At 41.7% G+C, this 17,450-nt stretch overlaps 2 protein-coding genes across 13 annotated transcripts in view; both read left to right on the top strand.

Moving 5' to 3' along the window:
• hts (adducin 1-like protein hts) overlaps positions 1 to 12,801 on the top strand; it is an 88,824-nt gene extending 76,023 nt beyond the window's left edge. For 8 of the 12 annotated variants that reach the window (XM_088269807.1, XM_088269803.1, XM_088269805.1 and 5 more), the window contains 3 exons: positions 9,224 to 9,291; positions 10,536 to 10,672; positions 12,663 to 12,801. In XM_088269807.1, the coding sequence (XP_088125933.1) occupies positions 9,224 to 9,291; positions 10,536 to 10,670 (203 nt within the window). In that variant the 3' untranslated portion in view covers positions 10,671 to 10,672; positions 12,663 to 12,801. Of the gene's footprint in view, positions 1 to 54; positions 244 to 9,223; positions 9,292 to 10,535; positions 10,673 to 12,662 lie in introns of all 12 variants that reach the window. The other 4 variants (XM_088269799.1, XM_088269797.1, XM_088269798.1 and 1 more) reach the window with 1 other exon arrangement.
• LOC148303531 (uncharacterized) lies at positions 1,747 to 6,542 on the top strand. Its single transcript, XM_088269795.1, has one exon. It carries the CDS (start codon positions 1,866 to 1,868, stop codon positions 6,411 to 6,413), a length of 4,548 nt encoding a protein of 1,515 aa, XP_088125921.1. The 5' UTR covers positions 1,747 to 1,865; the 3' UTR covers positions 6,414 to 6,542.
• Positions 12,802 to 17,450: the final 4,649 nt, after the last annotated feature.

The raw sequence follows: 17,450 nt of genomic DNA, 5'->3' as shown, positions 1-17,450 counted from the left end.
AAGATCTAGCTCCCAGAAGATCTAGCTCTCTGATCCTTTAACCCTGACCGCCAGTGGTGAACGCGGGCTCGCGAGTCGCCACGTACGCGGTGCCCTTCTCGGACGACGATGAGGTGTTTGACAGCCGCGTGGAGGGCGTGACACTGTCGGAGCGCTCGGCGCCCGCGCCGGGCGTGTACGCCGACTCCACGCTGGTCGTGCGGCAGTACACGGTGCCGCGCCAGCAGCACGTCTTCGTCAAAGGTGCTGATTGGCCGTCTGTCGCCGTACCCGGCTCCGATTGTCCTTGTCGAATCGCTTTCCCCGTCTCTTGCTTCCGTCTGTCTCAAAGGCCAGTTGCTTGTACCGTCTATTGACTCGCCATTGCTCCAACAGAATTGCTTCATCGGTCTTCAAAATTAGCCTAAGATTCCTTGCTTCAACTGGCGTCTCTCCAAATGTCCAACCCGCCTCGAAGAATGACTTCATCAGTCTACGAAACCAGCTTGAGTAAGATTGCTTGCTTCGAATGGCATGTTGCCATTGCTCCAACTGTCCAAAAAGATATGACGTCATTGTTCCAATTTACCCTGAAGAATCGCTTCATCAGTTTACAAAATTAGCTTGAATAAGATTGCTTGCTTGGACTGGCATGTTGCCATCGCTCCATTCGTCCAAAAATGTGACACACCTCTCCGAAAACAGCTTCATCAGCCTTCAAAATTAGCTTAATATTCCTTGCTTTGACTGGCATGTTGCCATCGCTCCAACTGTCCATTAAAATGTGACGTCATTGTTCGACCATGAAGAATTGCTTCATCAGTCTTCAAAATTAGCTTAAGATTCCTTGCTTCAACTGGCATGCTGCCATCGCTCCAAATGTCCAACACCATTGCTCCGACTCACCCCGAAGAATTGCTTCAATTGGTCTTCAAAATCACCTACTTAGACTGCTTGCTTCGACTGGAATGTTGACATCGCTCCAACTGTCCAAAATACCTGTTTACATAACGTCAAACCCTCGCAGATAGCTCTCCGTGGACTCTCGTGTGTCTCTGCTCGTATTGTATATTGTATATCGCTCCGTCTGTACCTATCGTGGACTGTCCGTATCGTCAGATATTCTATTGCGTCTGTCCTTATGATCTGTCATTTCACCTGTACTGCCCCGTACGTCGCCCAAACTCATTGTACTTTGATGTAATTATCGCCTAGACAGTTCCATGTGTATGTTTCTCTATTCTCCACATATCAAATGGTACAGTAAAAGTTCATAATAATTTTAAAAAATTGATCTAAATACCACTTAAAAGACATTATTACACAGAGTGAAGGATGAATGATGAATGATGAGGAGATTCACTTAAAACACACTATTACACAGAGTGAACGATGAATGATAAGGAGATTCACTTAAAACACATTATTACACAGAGTGAGCGATGAATGATAAGGAGATTCACTTAAAACACATTATTACACAGAGTGAACAGTGAATGATGAGGAAAGTATTGAATATACAAGTGTTTTGACAGAATGAATATTAAAAAATGGTTTAAAAAATGAGAATTATCGTCCAATTATGACAAAATTTAAGCTGTTATTTTGTTTTTGTTTTAATGAGCTTTTACTGTGCATTAACCCCGTGAATCACTGATCTGTGAATATTTCATCGCTATTCGCCACTTCATCGCTGCCTGACCGCACCCATTCACGCTTTTCATTCACATTTCTTCCTTACTGTCGCTCTAGTCCTGTGTGTGTGTGTCCTTGCAGAAAATCCTAACCGGGTGGCCGGCGCTAACAAACCACTAACATTTACTCAAGCGCACGCTGAACAAGTCACCGTACCGACCCCCGCCGAGGTCCGAAACCAAGATTCCCCCATGTGTATATCTGTCAACTACGAATACGGTGCGAAAATTGACCCAAAACACTCCGGAACAGTCGCAAATGACCCGCGTTGTAAGGTGGACCTGTACTCGCGGCGGTATGAGGAATTTAACACGCGTTTTGGTGAGGTGGATGCCGAGATTGCCATTGAGAGTTTGGCCTCGTCCGTTACGCACCGCACGCTGCCGAAAGCCCGTAAGGTGGGCAGGACTCTCAGCGTCCCGGGATTTCTGACGACGCGATCCCACGTCGACATAAACAACCCGTTTCCCGGCGAATTTTGTACGCTAGACTCGAATTTAAGACAAGATAGTTATAACGTAGTAAAATCTCGCGATGGTAAGAGGTCTTCTAGCCTGTTTGAATGCTATCGCAGCAATTCGCACGCCGGGTTTTTGAACGCGTTCCTGAGCTACTCGCAACCGCTGCATTTTCACATTCCGAAACGCAACCCTTACGCATTCACCCTCCGCAGGTCGGCCAGCCTGAACAGCAATCGGTTCCGATTCGACTCTGCGTTCCTCGGAAAGGCCTCTAGTCTCGACGGACCATTCAACGAGAACCCCTTTAGACTCGGCTGCTCGACCGGGACGTATTCCCCGTGCGATACGGAAAAGTCCTCGCAGTTCGGCTCTGCGCCCAACACGCCCGCGAAATGCGCCATCAAAGAAATATTCAATTTCGACGTTACGTTCAAGCTTGGGGATAACGATCTCGAAGTGGAACGTTCCACTTTGCCGGAGGCGGAAGTCGCCGCAGTTGATCATGTGGAATCGGACGACGGTCATTTCTTGGATGAACCATCAAAAAATCCCCATTTCTTGGACGAACCATCAAAAAATCCCCATTTCTTGGACGAACCATCAAAAAATCCCCATTTCTTGGACGCATCATCAAAAGACGCGACATTTTTATCCAGCAATAGTGTACAGAGCCCTTACGATGACAGAGTCGTGGTTTACGACTACGACAATCAGACGGTGGAGTGTTTCGACTTCGACGACAGCTGCTCGGACGGCGATTCGATGGCGATGTCACTCGACGGCGAGTACCTGAACTTCAGCGACGAGATTGACTCGGAGCACTCGTCCGGCTCGGACTACGACAGCCCCGTGCGTGACCTGGTGCGCAAGGACATCTGGAGCTACTCCCTGCCCATGTCGCTGTACGCGGACGGGGGCGCGAGCGGGCCGGACGCGGAGGCGCACCTCTCCCCCGCCAAGAGGAGGCCGCCCTCCAAGCGGGGGTCGCTGGACACCATCCCGGAGGAGAGCAAGTCCAACCTGGGCGAGGAGTCCAATCTCTCCGGGTGCTCTTCCAGGCTTAATGGCAGCGCCGACAGATCGGGGAAGACTGACAAAAGTGGTGGCATCGAATATGACAATGTTCAAGTTGAAGTCACTGCCTTTGCGAGTGTCGGCGAACTGGGAGATGATGTTAAGGCTGGCAGTATTGGTTGTGTTGGTGAGGTCAAAGGTGATGCTGAAATTGGTAATGCTACGGATGTAGAATGTGATGCTGTGAATGGAAGTGTTGATAAAGACACGTTTGACATTGGAAATTTTGATGCTGTCAAGGATGATGCAGGATTTGGTACTGGAAATGTTTACAAAGACAGGGATGATGCAGAATTTGGTACTGGAAATGTTTACAAAGACAGGGATGATGCAGAATTTGGTACTGGAAATGTTTACAAAGCCAGGGATGATGCCGAATTTGGTACTGGAAATGTTGATAAAGTCGGGGATGAAGCAGAATTTGGTACTGGAAATGTTGATAAAGTCGGGGATGAAGCAGAATTTGGTACTGGAAATGTTGATAAAGTCAGGGATGATGCAGAATTTGGTACTGGAAATGTTGATAATGTCAGGAATGATGCCGAATTTGGTACTGGAAATGTTGATAAAGACAGGGATGATGCCGAATTTGGTACTGGAAATGTTGATAAAGTCAGGGATGATGCCGAATTTGGTACTGGAAATGTTTATAAAGACAGGGATGATGCAGAATTTGGTACTGGAAATGTTTATAAAGACAGGGATGATGCAGAATTTGGTACTGGAAATGTTGATAAAGTCAGGGATGGTGCCGAATTCGGTACTGGAAATGGTGATGCTGTAAAGCATGATAATGAATTTGTGATTGAAATCAAGGATGATGCTGAAATTTACAGTGGAAATGTTGAAAAAGTAAGGGATGAGGCTGAATTTGGCATTCGAAATATTGGTGACAAAGGCAACGATGATGGTGAAGAACAGTTTGAGGCTGAGGCGGACAGCGCTCACAAAAATTATGAAAAACTGGGCGCAAGTTGCCAGGACGATGCCGCAAAAGATGAAAGTTGCAAAGGAGACAGTGCCAAAGTAGGTATCGGATCTGAAGAAGACGAAAGGGATAAAGACCATGACTGTTATGCCCAGACAGGTCTTGCTCACCAAGAACTAAAATTGGACATTGAAAATGTATTGGACGAAGGCGAATGCAATCAAATCGGTTCAAAAACTGAAATGAAGGTCTTCGATGTGACGGCGGGTAACGTGGCCATCAACATCACCAACGATATACTCGCTCGGGCCTTTAGGACGTTCCAAATCAGCGTGGACGCCGCCGCCTCCAGAGGTAGCACGTGTCTTCTGCCGCAAGAGCTACGTAGCGAGCTGCTGAGCATGGTGAGCGACAAGCTTGCCACCAGATCTGAAGATTCTGGCGCAAAGAGCGACGGGAACCTCGCGAACCGGATCGTGGATAGCGTATTCGGCCACAGCATCAGCGACAAGTCCGCAGCTATAACCAAGCTCTCGGGGGTTTCGGAGGCCCTGAGGATCCTGGATTCGTTTGACACCACAGTGGAATTCGAATGCCTCGAGCTGATGTCGGAAGTCATTGAGAATTTGTCGCGCTTCGTCGTCGACAATTTCGAAGAGTCTGAGAGGATCGACCTCGCCAGCCGCGTCACCGAACTCGTGGAAGACTCGAGCGACCTTGTCGTCCGGTCGGGGCGCATGGTCTCCGAGATTTGCGACTTTGTCTGTGAAACTGCCGGCATGGTAGCAAGAACCGATGACCTTAACCATGATTTAAATCAACCAAACCAAGATCCGATCTCTGATCCGCACTTTGATAGTTGTCATTACGATTCCGGCATGTTTGTGGACCAGCTGGCGAGCTTCGTGGACAGCACCGTCGATCTTGTCGCGAAATCGCAAGCCTTGATAGAGAAAAATTGCGATTTGGTCGGCGAAACGGCCCGAGTTCAGGAGTCCATGAGTCGAATTGCCGATTCTTATTCCGAGCCGCCTCGCACTGACGATGTCACTCGTATAACGGAAGGATCAGAGAGAGATGAAACTCGCGAGTTAGATGGTGATATTTGCGAGGTACAGATAGGAAATGATTGTAGTTTTAAGGATACTGGCGCCTTTGAAGATGCGGCCGGAACTGTAGATAAGAATAAAAGGTGTACTTTGAAATTGAACGATAAAAAATTCGCGGCGGAAAGCGATCGCAAATCTTGCGCTTCGAATGAGAGATTTGATGAAGATGTTCCAGGCTGTACGAAGTGGAAAGGGAAGGGAAAGGGGAAGAGAACGATGAAAAAACGAAATTCTGATGAAACTCGCTTGTCATCCGATGAATCAAAATCATCCACTTTAAAATATCGTTTTTCCGATGATATTCTTGATGCGGTTTCATCGTGTAACGATGATGACATGACCGACGGAGATTTTAAACTAAACAATGTCTCTTTGTCGGAACCGCCATCATTGTCCTATGCGGAGAGGAACAATTTCAACGACGCGTTCATCGAATTCGATTCAAACCTTAACGAAGACGTTCGTAATATTTACGATGAAAGTTCCTCATTGGGAAAACTACGGCGCTCGGTGGAAAAACGACGGGAATCAAGTGCCGATGTTTTCGATCCGAATTTGTCGGTCAGCTCCATGACGCTGGACCGTCACAACGGCGGCGTCAAGTATTGGCTGACGTTTGACGAGATGTGCCGGGACTCGTCACCCGACAGGACCCGTCACCGCAGGCCTTCGGTCTTCAGCGACGGCGAAAAGACCCCGAGCTTCCTGACGGGAGATTACGACGCGTCTAGCAAGCCGTCGCGATTCTTTGCGCCCAGGTGCAGAAAGTCCATCTGCGATAGAAAGGGATTCTTTTACAAGGATACAGACTCGTCAATGATGATCCAAGATATCTCTTCCACGGTCCTCCATCAAAACGCGTCATCGAACTTGTTTCCTGACGATTTCGCAAAGTCACGCAAAGATCCCAACGATTCTTTCGTAAGCCCGCACGATCTTAATTTGTCGGAAAGCGACACGTATTATTCTACGAAGAACGCGTCTTGCACCGATGTCGGGGAAAGCGACACGGAATGCCGGTCTCTCATTTACAAGACCGGTAAACAACGACGCGTTAAAAACTTCACCTGGCCGCCTTACGAAGACACGTGCGTGTTTCAAAACGCGCGCAGTTTTCGCCTGTCGCGCAGCTTTGCATTCAGGGAATCGGACGTTGAAAATTTTTGAAATGTAATTTGAAATTTCCCGTGTTCTGGGTCAGTTTTTTATCCGTTTTTTTAGAAAGCCTCCTGATCCAGTATCGTAAACTCTCGATGTATTATGTGACGTTTCGTTTTGCTGCATTTTAAATTTACGTCACCGTTATTGGAGGGAACGTTATAGGAGGTTAAAATTATGATTTTGTCCGTCTAGGTAATAGTCAGCAGTAAGTGTAATAGTCAGCAGGCTTGCTAACCGTGCTGGAGGTCCCAGGTTCGATTCCCAGGCGGGGGGGTCAAATAAATACTAATGATTTTTTTCACTCCAATATTTAATCAATATTACCCTGGAGGGAGGGCTGATCAGCTTTCCTTCACGTGTCGACGAGTAAGATAACACTGCGTTTATACGATGCAGTGCCCTATGCACCATTGAGGTGCGGATAAGGGTTTGAAGAAGAAAGAGTTATATAATGAGTTGATGGGATGATCCGTAGTAAATTATTTAATAATTCAATATTTACTATGGATCATACCATTATCTGCACCCGATAGTGCATAGGGTACTGCATCATATAAACGCAGTGTCATCTTGAACGTTGACACGCGAATTAAAAGCGATCAGCTCTCTGCTTCATGTACCAGTCCAGGGTAATATTGAATAAATATTAGAGTGAAAAAATCACTTGTATTTATTTGACCCCCCCGCCTGGGAATCTAACCGGGACCTCTGTTACGGTAGTTGAGCGTGCTGGCTATTACACTACAGAGGCAGACTTTTTCCTCAATTATTAAAAAAAAAAATTCAAAGTAATTTGAACTTTGTTTGGTAGGTTTGCGATTCTCGGTTTCAGGGGGCATTAGTAGTGGCCTTGAGAATGTGTATATATGACATGTTTTTTTGTACGACGCAAAAGCAATGCGTCCGCAAGTGTTGTCTGCAGATGGACTATAATAATAATAATATAAAACCCTTATCCGCACCCAATAGTGCATAGGGCACTGCTTCATATAACCGCAGTGTTATCTTGATAATTTACACACGAAGAAAAGGTGATCAGCCCTCCGCTTCAGGTACCAGGCCAGGGTAATAGAACTTCACTAGAGACATCTATTGGTGAGATGTAAAGAAGCTTTTTTTTATCGCTTAAACCAGCCTATGACGGTCGTCAGCCCCGTAAATGCCCAGACTTTCATATTCTTCTTCATCTTTGATGAGATGTCAAAAAATAATATGAAGATAACCCCTGTAATTGGAGATAATCCAGATTTTGTGAACAAGTATTTGGACACACTCAAATTGCTGTAAAATGTCCCTTACTGTGTTTTTAAGTTTGGACAGCCGTGCTAGGGACGCATTGCTTTTGTAGTTTTTTTTTTATTTAATTTATTTGTCTGTCATTTTTAATTTGTTTTTCAAACTATTATATTAAGCATGTGTAAAAATAAAATGCCTCAATTTTTAAATAATTTTTTGTGTTTTTTTTGTGCTGAAATTTAAATATCGAGTTTATACAAGCAAATTTTCATCTCGCCTTCATCGTGCGATCGTCGCATGATCAAGTTGGCGCCGCGTTGCGCCGTTGCAGTGCCCTATGCACCATTTGGTTAAAGAAAAAGTAAGGTGTGACAAAAGTATTTCAAGACATTTTTAGCTATTTGTTTGTTGATTCTGAAATATACAGAAATATATATATATATGAAAAATAAAATTAAATGTAAAACTATTTGACTTATAGCACTTTGCTTGTATACTCTTGATAAGGTGATGGCTGGTGAAAGTTTTTTTTTCTTTATGTTTGATTTTTGTTAACACATCTAACAAGACTAATATACACCTTACACACGGACTGTAACAAATTAATGTACTCTTAAAACATGGACCGTATCTAAATACTGGACTTTCAAATTGACAATGTCTAAATACTGGACTTTCAAATATATGATGACTTAATATTAGACTTTCAAATTGACTATGACTAAATATTGGATTTTCAAATGGACTATGATTGAATATTGGACTTTCAAACTGACTATGACTAAATATTGGACTTTCAAATTGACAATGACTGAATATTAGACTTTCAAATTGACTATGATAGAATATTGGACTTTCAAATTGACTTTGTGGACTTTCAAATTTACTATGACTGAATATTGCACTTTCAAATTGACTATGACTAAATATTGGACATTAAAATAGATAGATTATATAAAAACAAATTTGTTTTTTGCACTGTAAATACTACATTGCATACATGGACTGTAATAAAGCCACACACATTACACACCTCAAACATGGACTGTTACACAAACCCACAACACATTTCACACCTCAACATAGACTGTAACTAGGCCACAAGGCATTCCACACTCCAAACATGGACTGTAACAAAGCCACACACATTTCACACCTCAACATAGACTGTAACTAGGCCACAACGCATTCCACGCTCCAAACATGGACTGTTACACAAACCCACAACGCATTTCACACCCCAAACATAGCCTGTAACATTGCCGCAGCGTGCCAGCGTGAGTGCTCACGCTGGCACGCGTGCTTGGCGCACGGCATGCTCGTGTCACGTGTTAGTGTTTGCTTTGCACGCATGCGCCAGCTCTCAGGTGGGCCACCTCCAGGAACTTGGTACTAACAACGAGGCTAAAAGGTACGCTAACTCCATATATATATATATAATATAATTTTTAATTTTAATATAATTTTCATATGAATCTATGTACCGTTTTGAATATTTCTTTTAAAATGTCATACAATTTGTAGTACCCATCGCCATAGTTTTTATATTTAATTTTTATATTATATACGTTTTTTTTCAGGTGAAAATACTTTAAACGGAGATCACTCTGACGCCCACGCCAGTACATTCTCACATAGCAGTAAAGAGGTATGTTATGTGAAAATAATAATAATAAAATAATAAAACCCTTATCCGCACCCCAATGGTGCATAGGGCACTGCGTCATATAAACGCAGTGTTATCTTGATCGTTTACACGTGAAGGAAAGGTGATCAGCCCTCCGCTTTAGGTACCAGACCATGGTAATATTGAATAAATATTACAGTGAAAAAATCACTTATATTTATTTTACCCCCCTTGGGAATCGAACCCGGGACCTCCAGAACGGTAGCCGAGCGTGCTGACCATTACACTACGGAGGCGGACAATACTGTGAAAATACTTGATAGTATTTCAATTTAAATGTATAAAAAAATGGCAGTCTGAAAAGTTTCCGACCTCTCTTGCTTGCCATGGCAAAAATTCACGAATTACGGTTTGAACTACTTGACCACCCTCCTTGCTCACCCTTCTAGCCCCGAACGACTTTTCTTTGTTCTCTAAGCTAAAAATTACGCTCGGAGGACAGAGGTTTTCATCGAATAAGGAGACCATCACCTTCGAAAATGACCATTTTGCAGGGAAAGACGCCAACTACTATTAGGACGGGTTGAAGAGATGCGAGCATCGCTGGGAGAAGCGTATATATCGCTCACTCCTTTCAAGAACGTCATAAATCAAAATACTTGATTTTTCAGGAGAACGTTTTTAAAGTTGAAGAATATAATACAATGTAATAAAAATAACTATCAAGCCACTTATTGAACTTTTTACTGTGCAACAGATCTTTTTAGGTAAAATCTGAAGATTTTTTCTCCATTTGAAAAATATTTAGTTTATTTAAAAAAAATAATTAAACAATACCTTTTCTTAAAAATGCAAAAACAACACTTTCTGCCCTGTAGCGGGTAAATATTAAGTTAAAAATATGCCGCCTTTGCTGGGATATAGTACATTTTCTGGGCATTCCGAAAACATGCACAACTGAAAATTGACAATTTTTGATTTATGACGTTCTTGAAAGGAGTGAGCGATATCTTCGTTTTTAATTCTGTCATACAATGATTTTCCACACATTCGTCTGAGGGATCGCATTTCAACAGCGTTCACTCTGCTACTACGGCTGTCCAAACTCAAAAACACAGTAAGGGACATTTTTGGACCAAGTAGAATCTATTTGCAAAAATGCGAAAAAATCGTACTACAAAAAAATGTCCCCTACTGTGTTCTGAGCCTGGACGGCCGTCCTGATGATGAACAATGGAATGAACGACGTCTTTTGATTGGCGCAGGGCTCCCCGTCCAAGGACATGTCGCTGGAAGAGTCCCCCAAGAAGGACAAGAAGAAGAAGAAGGGCCTGCGGACGCCGTCCTTCCTGAAGAAGAAGAAAGACAAGAAGCGGTCGACCGTGCCCGAGTCGGCGTAGAGGTAACCGACCGGATCTGTTTATTCTAGACCCCCCCCCCCCTAAAACTCCCGGTCATATTCGCATATGCATATTCACGCAAGCCCCGTAGATACCCAGACTTGCATACACAGTCTTCTTCGTCTATGTTGAGACATTAATACTGTCATTATCTTCTTCTTTGTACAGATTCACGCAAGCCCCGTAAATACACAGACTTGGTCTACACCAAAGTCTTCTTCGTCTATGTTGAGACATCAATACTATCATTATCTTCTTCTTCTTCTTACAGATTCACGCAAGCTTTGTTGTAGACACATAGACTTAGTCTACTCCATAGTCTTCTTCGTCTATGTTGAGATATCAATACTACCACTTTAATTTTATTTATGAAGCGATAACTCGAGCCCTGTAAACACACAGTCTTATTCTACACCTTAGTCTTCTTCGTCTATGTTGAGATATCTATACTACTATTATTATTTCCTTCTTCTTACAGATGCCCGCAAGCCCCGTAGATACACAGACTTGGTCTACACCATAGTCTTCTTCGTCTATGTTGAGACATCAATACTGTCATTATTATTATTTTAGGAATGAATCGATCACTCATACCAGCCTATGGACGGGTCGTAAGCTCCGTAGATACCCAGAATTGCATACATAGTCTTCTTCGTCTATGTTGAGACATCAATACAATGCGATCATTATTTCCTTCTTACAGACTCACGCAAGCCCCGTAGACAGACTTGGTCTACACCATAGTCTTCTTCGTCTATGTTGAGACACCAATACCATCATTATCTTCTTCTTCTTCTTACAGACTCACGCAAGCCCCGTAGACACACAGACTTGGTCTACACCATAGTCTTCTTCGTCTATGTTGAGACATCAATACAATGCGATCATTATTTCCTTCTTACAGACTCACGCAAGCCCCGTAGACAGACTTGGTCTACACCATAGTCTTCTTCGTCTATGTTGAGACACCAATACCATCATTATCTTCTTCTTCTTCTTACAGACTCACGCAAGCCCCGTAGACACACAGACTTGGTCTACACCATAGTCTTCTTCGTCTATGTTGAGACACCAATACTATCATTATCTTCTTTTTCTTCTTACAGACTCACGCAAACCCCGTAGACACACAGATTTGGTCTACACCACAGTCTTCCTCGTCTATGTTGAGACACGAATACTGTCATTATTATTATTTTAGGAATGAATCGATCACTCATACCAGCCTATGGACGGGTCGTAAGCCCCGTAGATACCCAGACTTGCATACATAGTCTTCTTCGTCTATGTTGAGACATTAATACTGTCATTATCTTCTTTGTACAGATTCAATACAATGCGTTCATTATTTCCTTCTTACAGATTCTCGCAAGCCCCGTAGACACACAGACTTGGTCTACACCATAGTCTTCTTCGTCTATGTTGAGACATCAATACTGTCATTATTATTATTTTAGGAATGAATCGATCACTCATACCAGCCTATGGACGGGTCGTAAGCTCCGTAGATACCCAGACTTGCATACATAGTCTTCTTCGTCTATGTTGAGACATCAATACAATGCAATCATTATTTCCTTCTTACAGACTCACGCAAGCCCCGTAGACAGACTTGGTCTACACCACAGTCTTCTTCGTCTATGTTGAGACACCAGTACCATCATTATCTTCTTCTTCTTCTTACAGACTCACGCAAGCCCCGTAGACACACAGACTTGGTCTACACCACAGTCTTCTTCGTCTATGTTGAGACACCAGTACCATCATTATCTTCTTCTTCTTCTTACAGACTCACGCAAGCCCCGTAGACACACAGACTTGGTCTACACCACAATCTTCTTCGTCTATGTTGAGACACCAGTACCATCATTATCTTCTTCTTCTTCTTACAGACTCACGCAAGCCCCGTAGACACACAGACTTGGTCTACACCACAATCTTCTTCGTCTATGTTGAGACACCAGTACCATCATTATCTTCTTCTTCTTACAGATTCACGCAGCTGGCGACGCCTCCGGCCGCAAGAAGCGGACTTCCGGAGGGGGGAGAGTCCACGTTACAACAACATCGCATGGAACTTAATGATAAATTTCAAAAAAAAAATAATTATTGATAGAAATTTATATATATAATATAATATAATATACATAACGTTACTATATACACCTATACCCATATAGACGCGTGTCCGCACGCGGGTGGGGGCTCGCCCAAACCATCCGGAGACTTATCAAAGGTGATTTTAAGGATGACGAGATTTGACGAGCGCATCGGTGTTTCTCGGTTCCGCATTCGAGTCTGTTTGCGATCTGCAGCCGGCCGGTTTGGGCGATCGCTCCGCGCGTTGCGTGAAATTCACCAGTCTGGCCGTTGTCACTTTGGATCAATACAATGCAGTATAGTGACATCGTAGTTTTATCCAAGTCTGTCGGGAAATAGAGGATTTTGTGATCTGCCATCGGCCGATTTGAGCGATCACTCCACGTGTTACATAAAATTCACCAGTTAGCCCATTTCTGAATTGAATTAATGTATGAAGATTACATTCTCGGTACTATTTTGTATTCAAGTCTGTTGAGAAATAAAAGTTTTAGTGATCTGCCATAGGCCGGTTTGAGCGATCGCTCCATGCGCAGTATAAAATCAACCAATTTGTCTGTTTCTACATTCAATAATCGCATTCTCGGTGCTTTAAGTTTGGACGTTGGTAATCCGCCATCGGCTGGTTTGAGCGATCACTCTATGCGCCATGTAAAATTCCGCGAATCATCAAAAAATGACGCATTCACAAACTTTCTCTCCCTGGGCTCCGCCCTATATGGCAGCGCCATCTGTTGGACTTAAAATCACCTTTTTTAATACGATTCATTTTGAAATAATAATCAAAAAAATTCGACAGATATAAAAAAAAATTAACGCTGTATATAATTTTAAACGATTTAAAAAAAATATATAAGAGAATTTTCTCGTTGAAGAGTAATTGACGAAAATCTTCCGAAAAACCACTGCCCTCGTATTTACGTAAAATATAACGCACGTTCGAATTTGAAACGCACGCGATAATTTTAAAAAACACCTCGTTCGCTCAATGTTGCCGCGTCCGTTGAGTGTCTTTTGCACCGTATCGCCGCATCAGCGCCGCTTCACCCTGTGTTCAAATCCAGAACCAATCAACAAAAGAAGAAGAAGAAGAAACCTTTTTCTTTAAATAATTGTACGCGTTTTGATTATTTGCGATTGGCAATGAATTGATTCGAATGGCTACCACGCCGAAGGCCCTGGGTTCAATCCCCAATGCGGTTCATATTATGATATATAAGAGGGGTCCGATTGAAGGTTAACACTCAACCCTCGATGTCACGGTGTGCTGATTTTAGTATAAACTGCTGGCGGAATCATACGACGCGACGGTCCGCTTGTATTTTGTACAAACGCTTCGTAAGAACGCCTGTTCGATGACTAAATACAACGTCATTACGGATGTTACATTGCTTTTGTTGCGTACCCGCAAAACGTCGCATTTCCCAACACGCCCGTATAGTATGTAACGTACATAGCCTTTTTAGCGTCTCCGTTATATATATATATATTCAAGAACGTCATAAATCAAAAAACTTGATTTTTCAGGAGAACGTTTTTAAAGTTTAAAAATATAACACAATGTATTAAAAATAAATATCAAGCCACTTATTGAACATTTTACTGTGCCACAGATCTTTTTAGTAAAACCTGAAGGTTTTTTCTCCATTTGAAAAATATTTAGTATATTTAAAAAAATAATTAAACAATACCTTTTCTTCAAAATGCAAAAGCAACACTTTCTGCCCTGTAGCGGGTAAATATTAAGTTAAAAATATGCCGCTTTTGCCGGGATATAGTACATTTTCTGGGCATTCGGAAAACATGCACAACTGAAAATTTACGATTTTTGATTTATGACGTTCTTGAAAGGAGTGAGCGATATATACACATAGTTTTTTTATGACTAATTATAGACTATCTTTATTTCTCCATACATATAAGATTTTTAAAATTCAACACAATGAACTCTCTTTTTGAACCATTACTGTTACCTTTCATCATTCAACTGCTACTATCGTCGATCTGTTTCAGGGGTAGGCAGAGAGGTCAGAACGCCACACTCCTAGGCTCATTCACGTCCACAGATTTAATTATACACGCGTGTATGTCAAGATGTACAGATGTGAAGGAAGCGAGGGTGGAAGAGTGTGGCGTTCCATTCACTCTGCCTGCCCCCGCGTGAAACCGCGTGATGGTAATAGTAGTACTGTTTTTAAAACGATATCGCGCGGAATGCGTCTGCCGTGCGAATGGGGAGTTCAGTGTGCACGACCCGATTTCGCCAGTTAAAAACATCGTAAGATAATTTTTAATATAAAAAAAATATTTTATAAAAATGTCAGGAGCAAAAAAAAAAACACCTTTTTTTAATTATTTTATTTTTAATTCTAAATATGTTATATGTTAAAATTATTTGTTAGAGAATCATTTTAATATATGTCTTTTTAAAGTTATGTAAAATTCGATCATCTATATACACCTTTTTCAGAACCATTGAATTTCGATCTAGCATTTGAGTTACATTTCTTCCCCTTGAAACTTTCGGCCGCCCCCAGGGGTGCGTAGGGCACTGCATCGCATAGACGCAGGCAGGACAGTCTCCGCTCCGTAGTTTTGAATAGTTTTCGCCGGAGTTTTGCATTTAAAATACGTTAATTATTGAAAATATGATTGGGCCGGCGCTCCAAGCACCCAGTCCGATTTGAGAGTACATCGTGCTCAAATTAGAGGGGGTGCTTACATTTGAGGGGTCATCACGCTCAAAATTGAGGGGTGCTTAAATTCGAGAGATTATCTAGCTTAAATTTGAGGGGTCATCATGCTCAAAATTTAGAGGTACTTCAATTGATGACTTTTGGTAACGTCAATTGATGACTTTTGTCCAATTTAATAAGACCACAGAAAAATGTCATTTAAAAATATACAAATATATGAAAATTATTGAAAATAATGCACAGACGATTTTAACAGTACTTGCTAGCCAATCCGGCTGTCCAAACTCAAAACACAGTAAGGGCCATTTTTTGCATTTTTAGACTAAGTAGATTCTACTTAGTCCAAAATGCAAAAAAAACATACTACAAAAAAAATGTCCCTTACTGTGTTTTGAGTTTGGACAGCCGAATCGGGGTGAATAGAGAGGATAGAACGCGTGAGTCGACAACCATGAGCCCTTATGCAATAAACTCCCTTTTTCCTTTGCCTTCCTTACTATCAGCAATTTGTAATTTATGTTTTTTTTTTTTTTAATTTTCAAGTACTATCTACCCTCTGATTGCAAACAGCTATATCGACGGTCCCTATGTAAAGTACTCTATCTGCAAATCTGTTACTTTACGGGAGAGAGCTTGGAACATTTTTTCAAAGTATTCTTTTTTATTAATTAAAGGTTTTATCTGAAATTCTAAACTAGTGTTATTCACTCAAAAAAACGATATTTTAAAATGGTATTTTCTGGCGTTTCTCATGTGTGTGATTATAATCCAGGATTCGGACCTCACATACTAATAAAAGAGTTCCCGCTCAATAAAAAGCTTCTTTCCATCTCACCAATAGATGTCTCTAGTGAAGTTCTAGTGATTCAAGAACAAGGTTTCTAAATTGGTTCACATATATATAGAACTTGCAAGAATTTGAGTAGTGTGGTTGTCAATAATGGGTAGGATTGGCGAATGTTACACGTGTGTAAAGTGATCACTTCAACGTCAGTCCCGTAAATGCCCAGACTTCCATATTCTTCTTCATCTTTGATGAGATGTCAAAAAATAATACGGAAAAATAATGTATTAAAACTTTATGCTTTGTCAAAATGAAGTAGTTAGTGTTTTAGGAGTTCAGTTCATTTTGAAAATTCCATGTATATAGTGTCTTATACGCCTGAAAACTAGGCCTAATTTATTATATATATATATATATTTGTCCGCCTCCGTAGTGTAATGGTCAGCACGCTCGGCTACCGTTCTGGAGGTCCCGGGTTCCATTCCCAAGGGGGGTAAAATAAATATAAGTGATTTTTTCACTGTAATATTTATTCAATATTACCCTGGACTAGTACCTGAAGCGGAAGGCTGATCGCCTTTCCTTCATGTGTAAACGATCAAGATAACACTGCGTTTATATGACGCAGTGCCCTATGCACCATTGGGTGCGGATAAGGGCTTTATTATTTATATATATATATATATATATATATATATATATATATATATATATATATATATATATATATATATATATTTTTTTTTTTATGTTTATATATTGTACATAACGGTCAGTTGATAACATACACCAAATATCTCAAAAGTGACAAAAATGTAGTTAGAGCACTTTACATAGGGCCCGTCGATATATGGTATCATACGTTTTGACCAATATCACTAGTCTGTTTTTGGTTGGTCGGAAGATATTGCTTTTTAGCAAAAAGCCCGTCAATGTACATATTTCTCTCTTTACACGAAGTTTAAATAAATATCCGTCTAAAAATTATATTATATGGGACTTGACCTCACTGGGAATCGAACCTGCGATCTCCGACAAGCATCTCTGACGATTTTTTCACAGTGTTAGCGATGAAAAACGACCTTTTCACGCGTGAGTCACGCCCGTACGTCGTCTGTGCATCGTTTTCAAATATTCATAGCGCATTTTTGTTTTTATCTCGACATTTTCAAAGCCATACAACTTTTTTTTATTTTATTT

Source organism: Brachycentrus maculatus, unplaced genomic scaffold (assembly GCF_059751285.1).
Source record: "Brachycentrus maculatus isolate JH-2025_06_01 unplaced genomic scaffold, ASM5975128v1 h1tg000363l, whole genome shotgun sequence".
In the NCBI taxonomy this organism is placed as follows: domain Eukaryota; kingdom Metazoa; phylum Arthropoda; class Insecta; order Trichoptera; family Brachycentridae; genus Brachycentrus; species Brachycentrus maculatus.
This window is presented reverse-complemented; position numbering and strand designations above follow the sequence as displayed.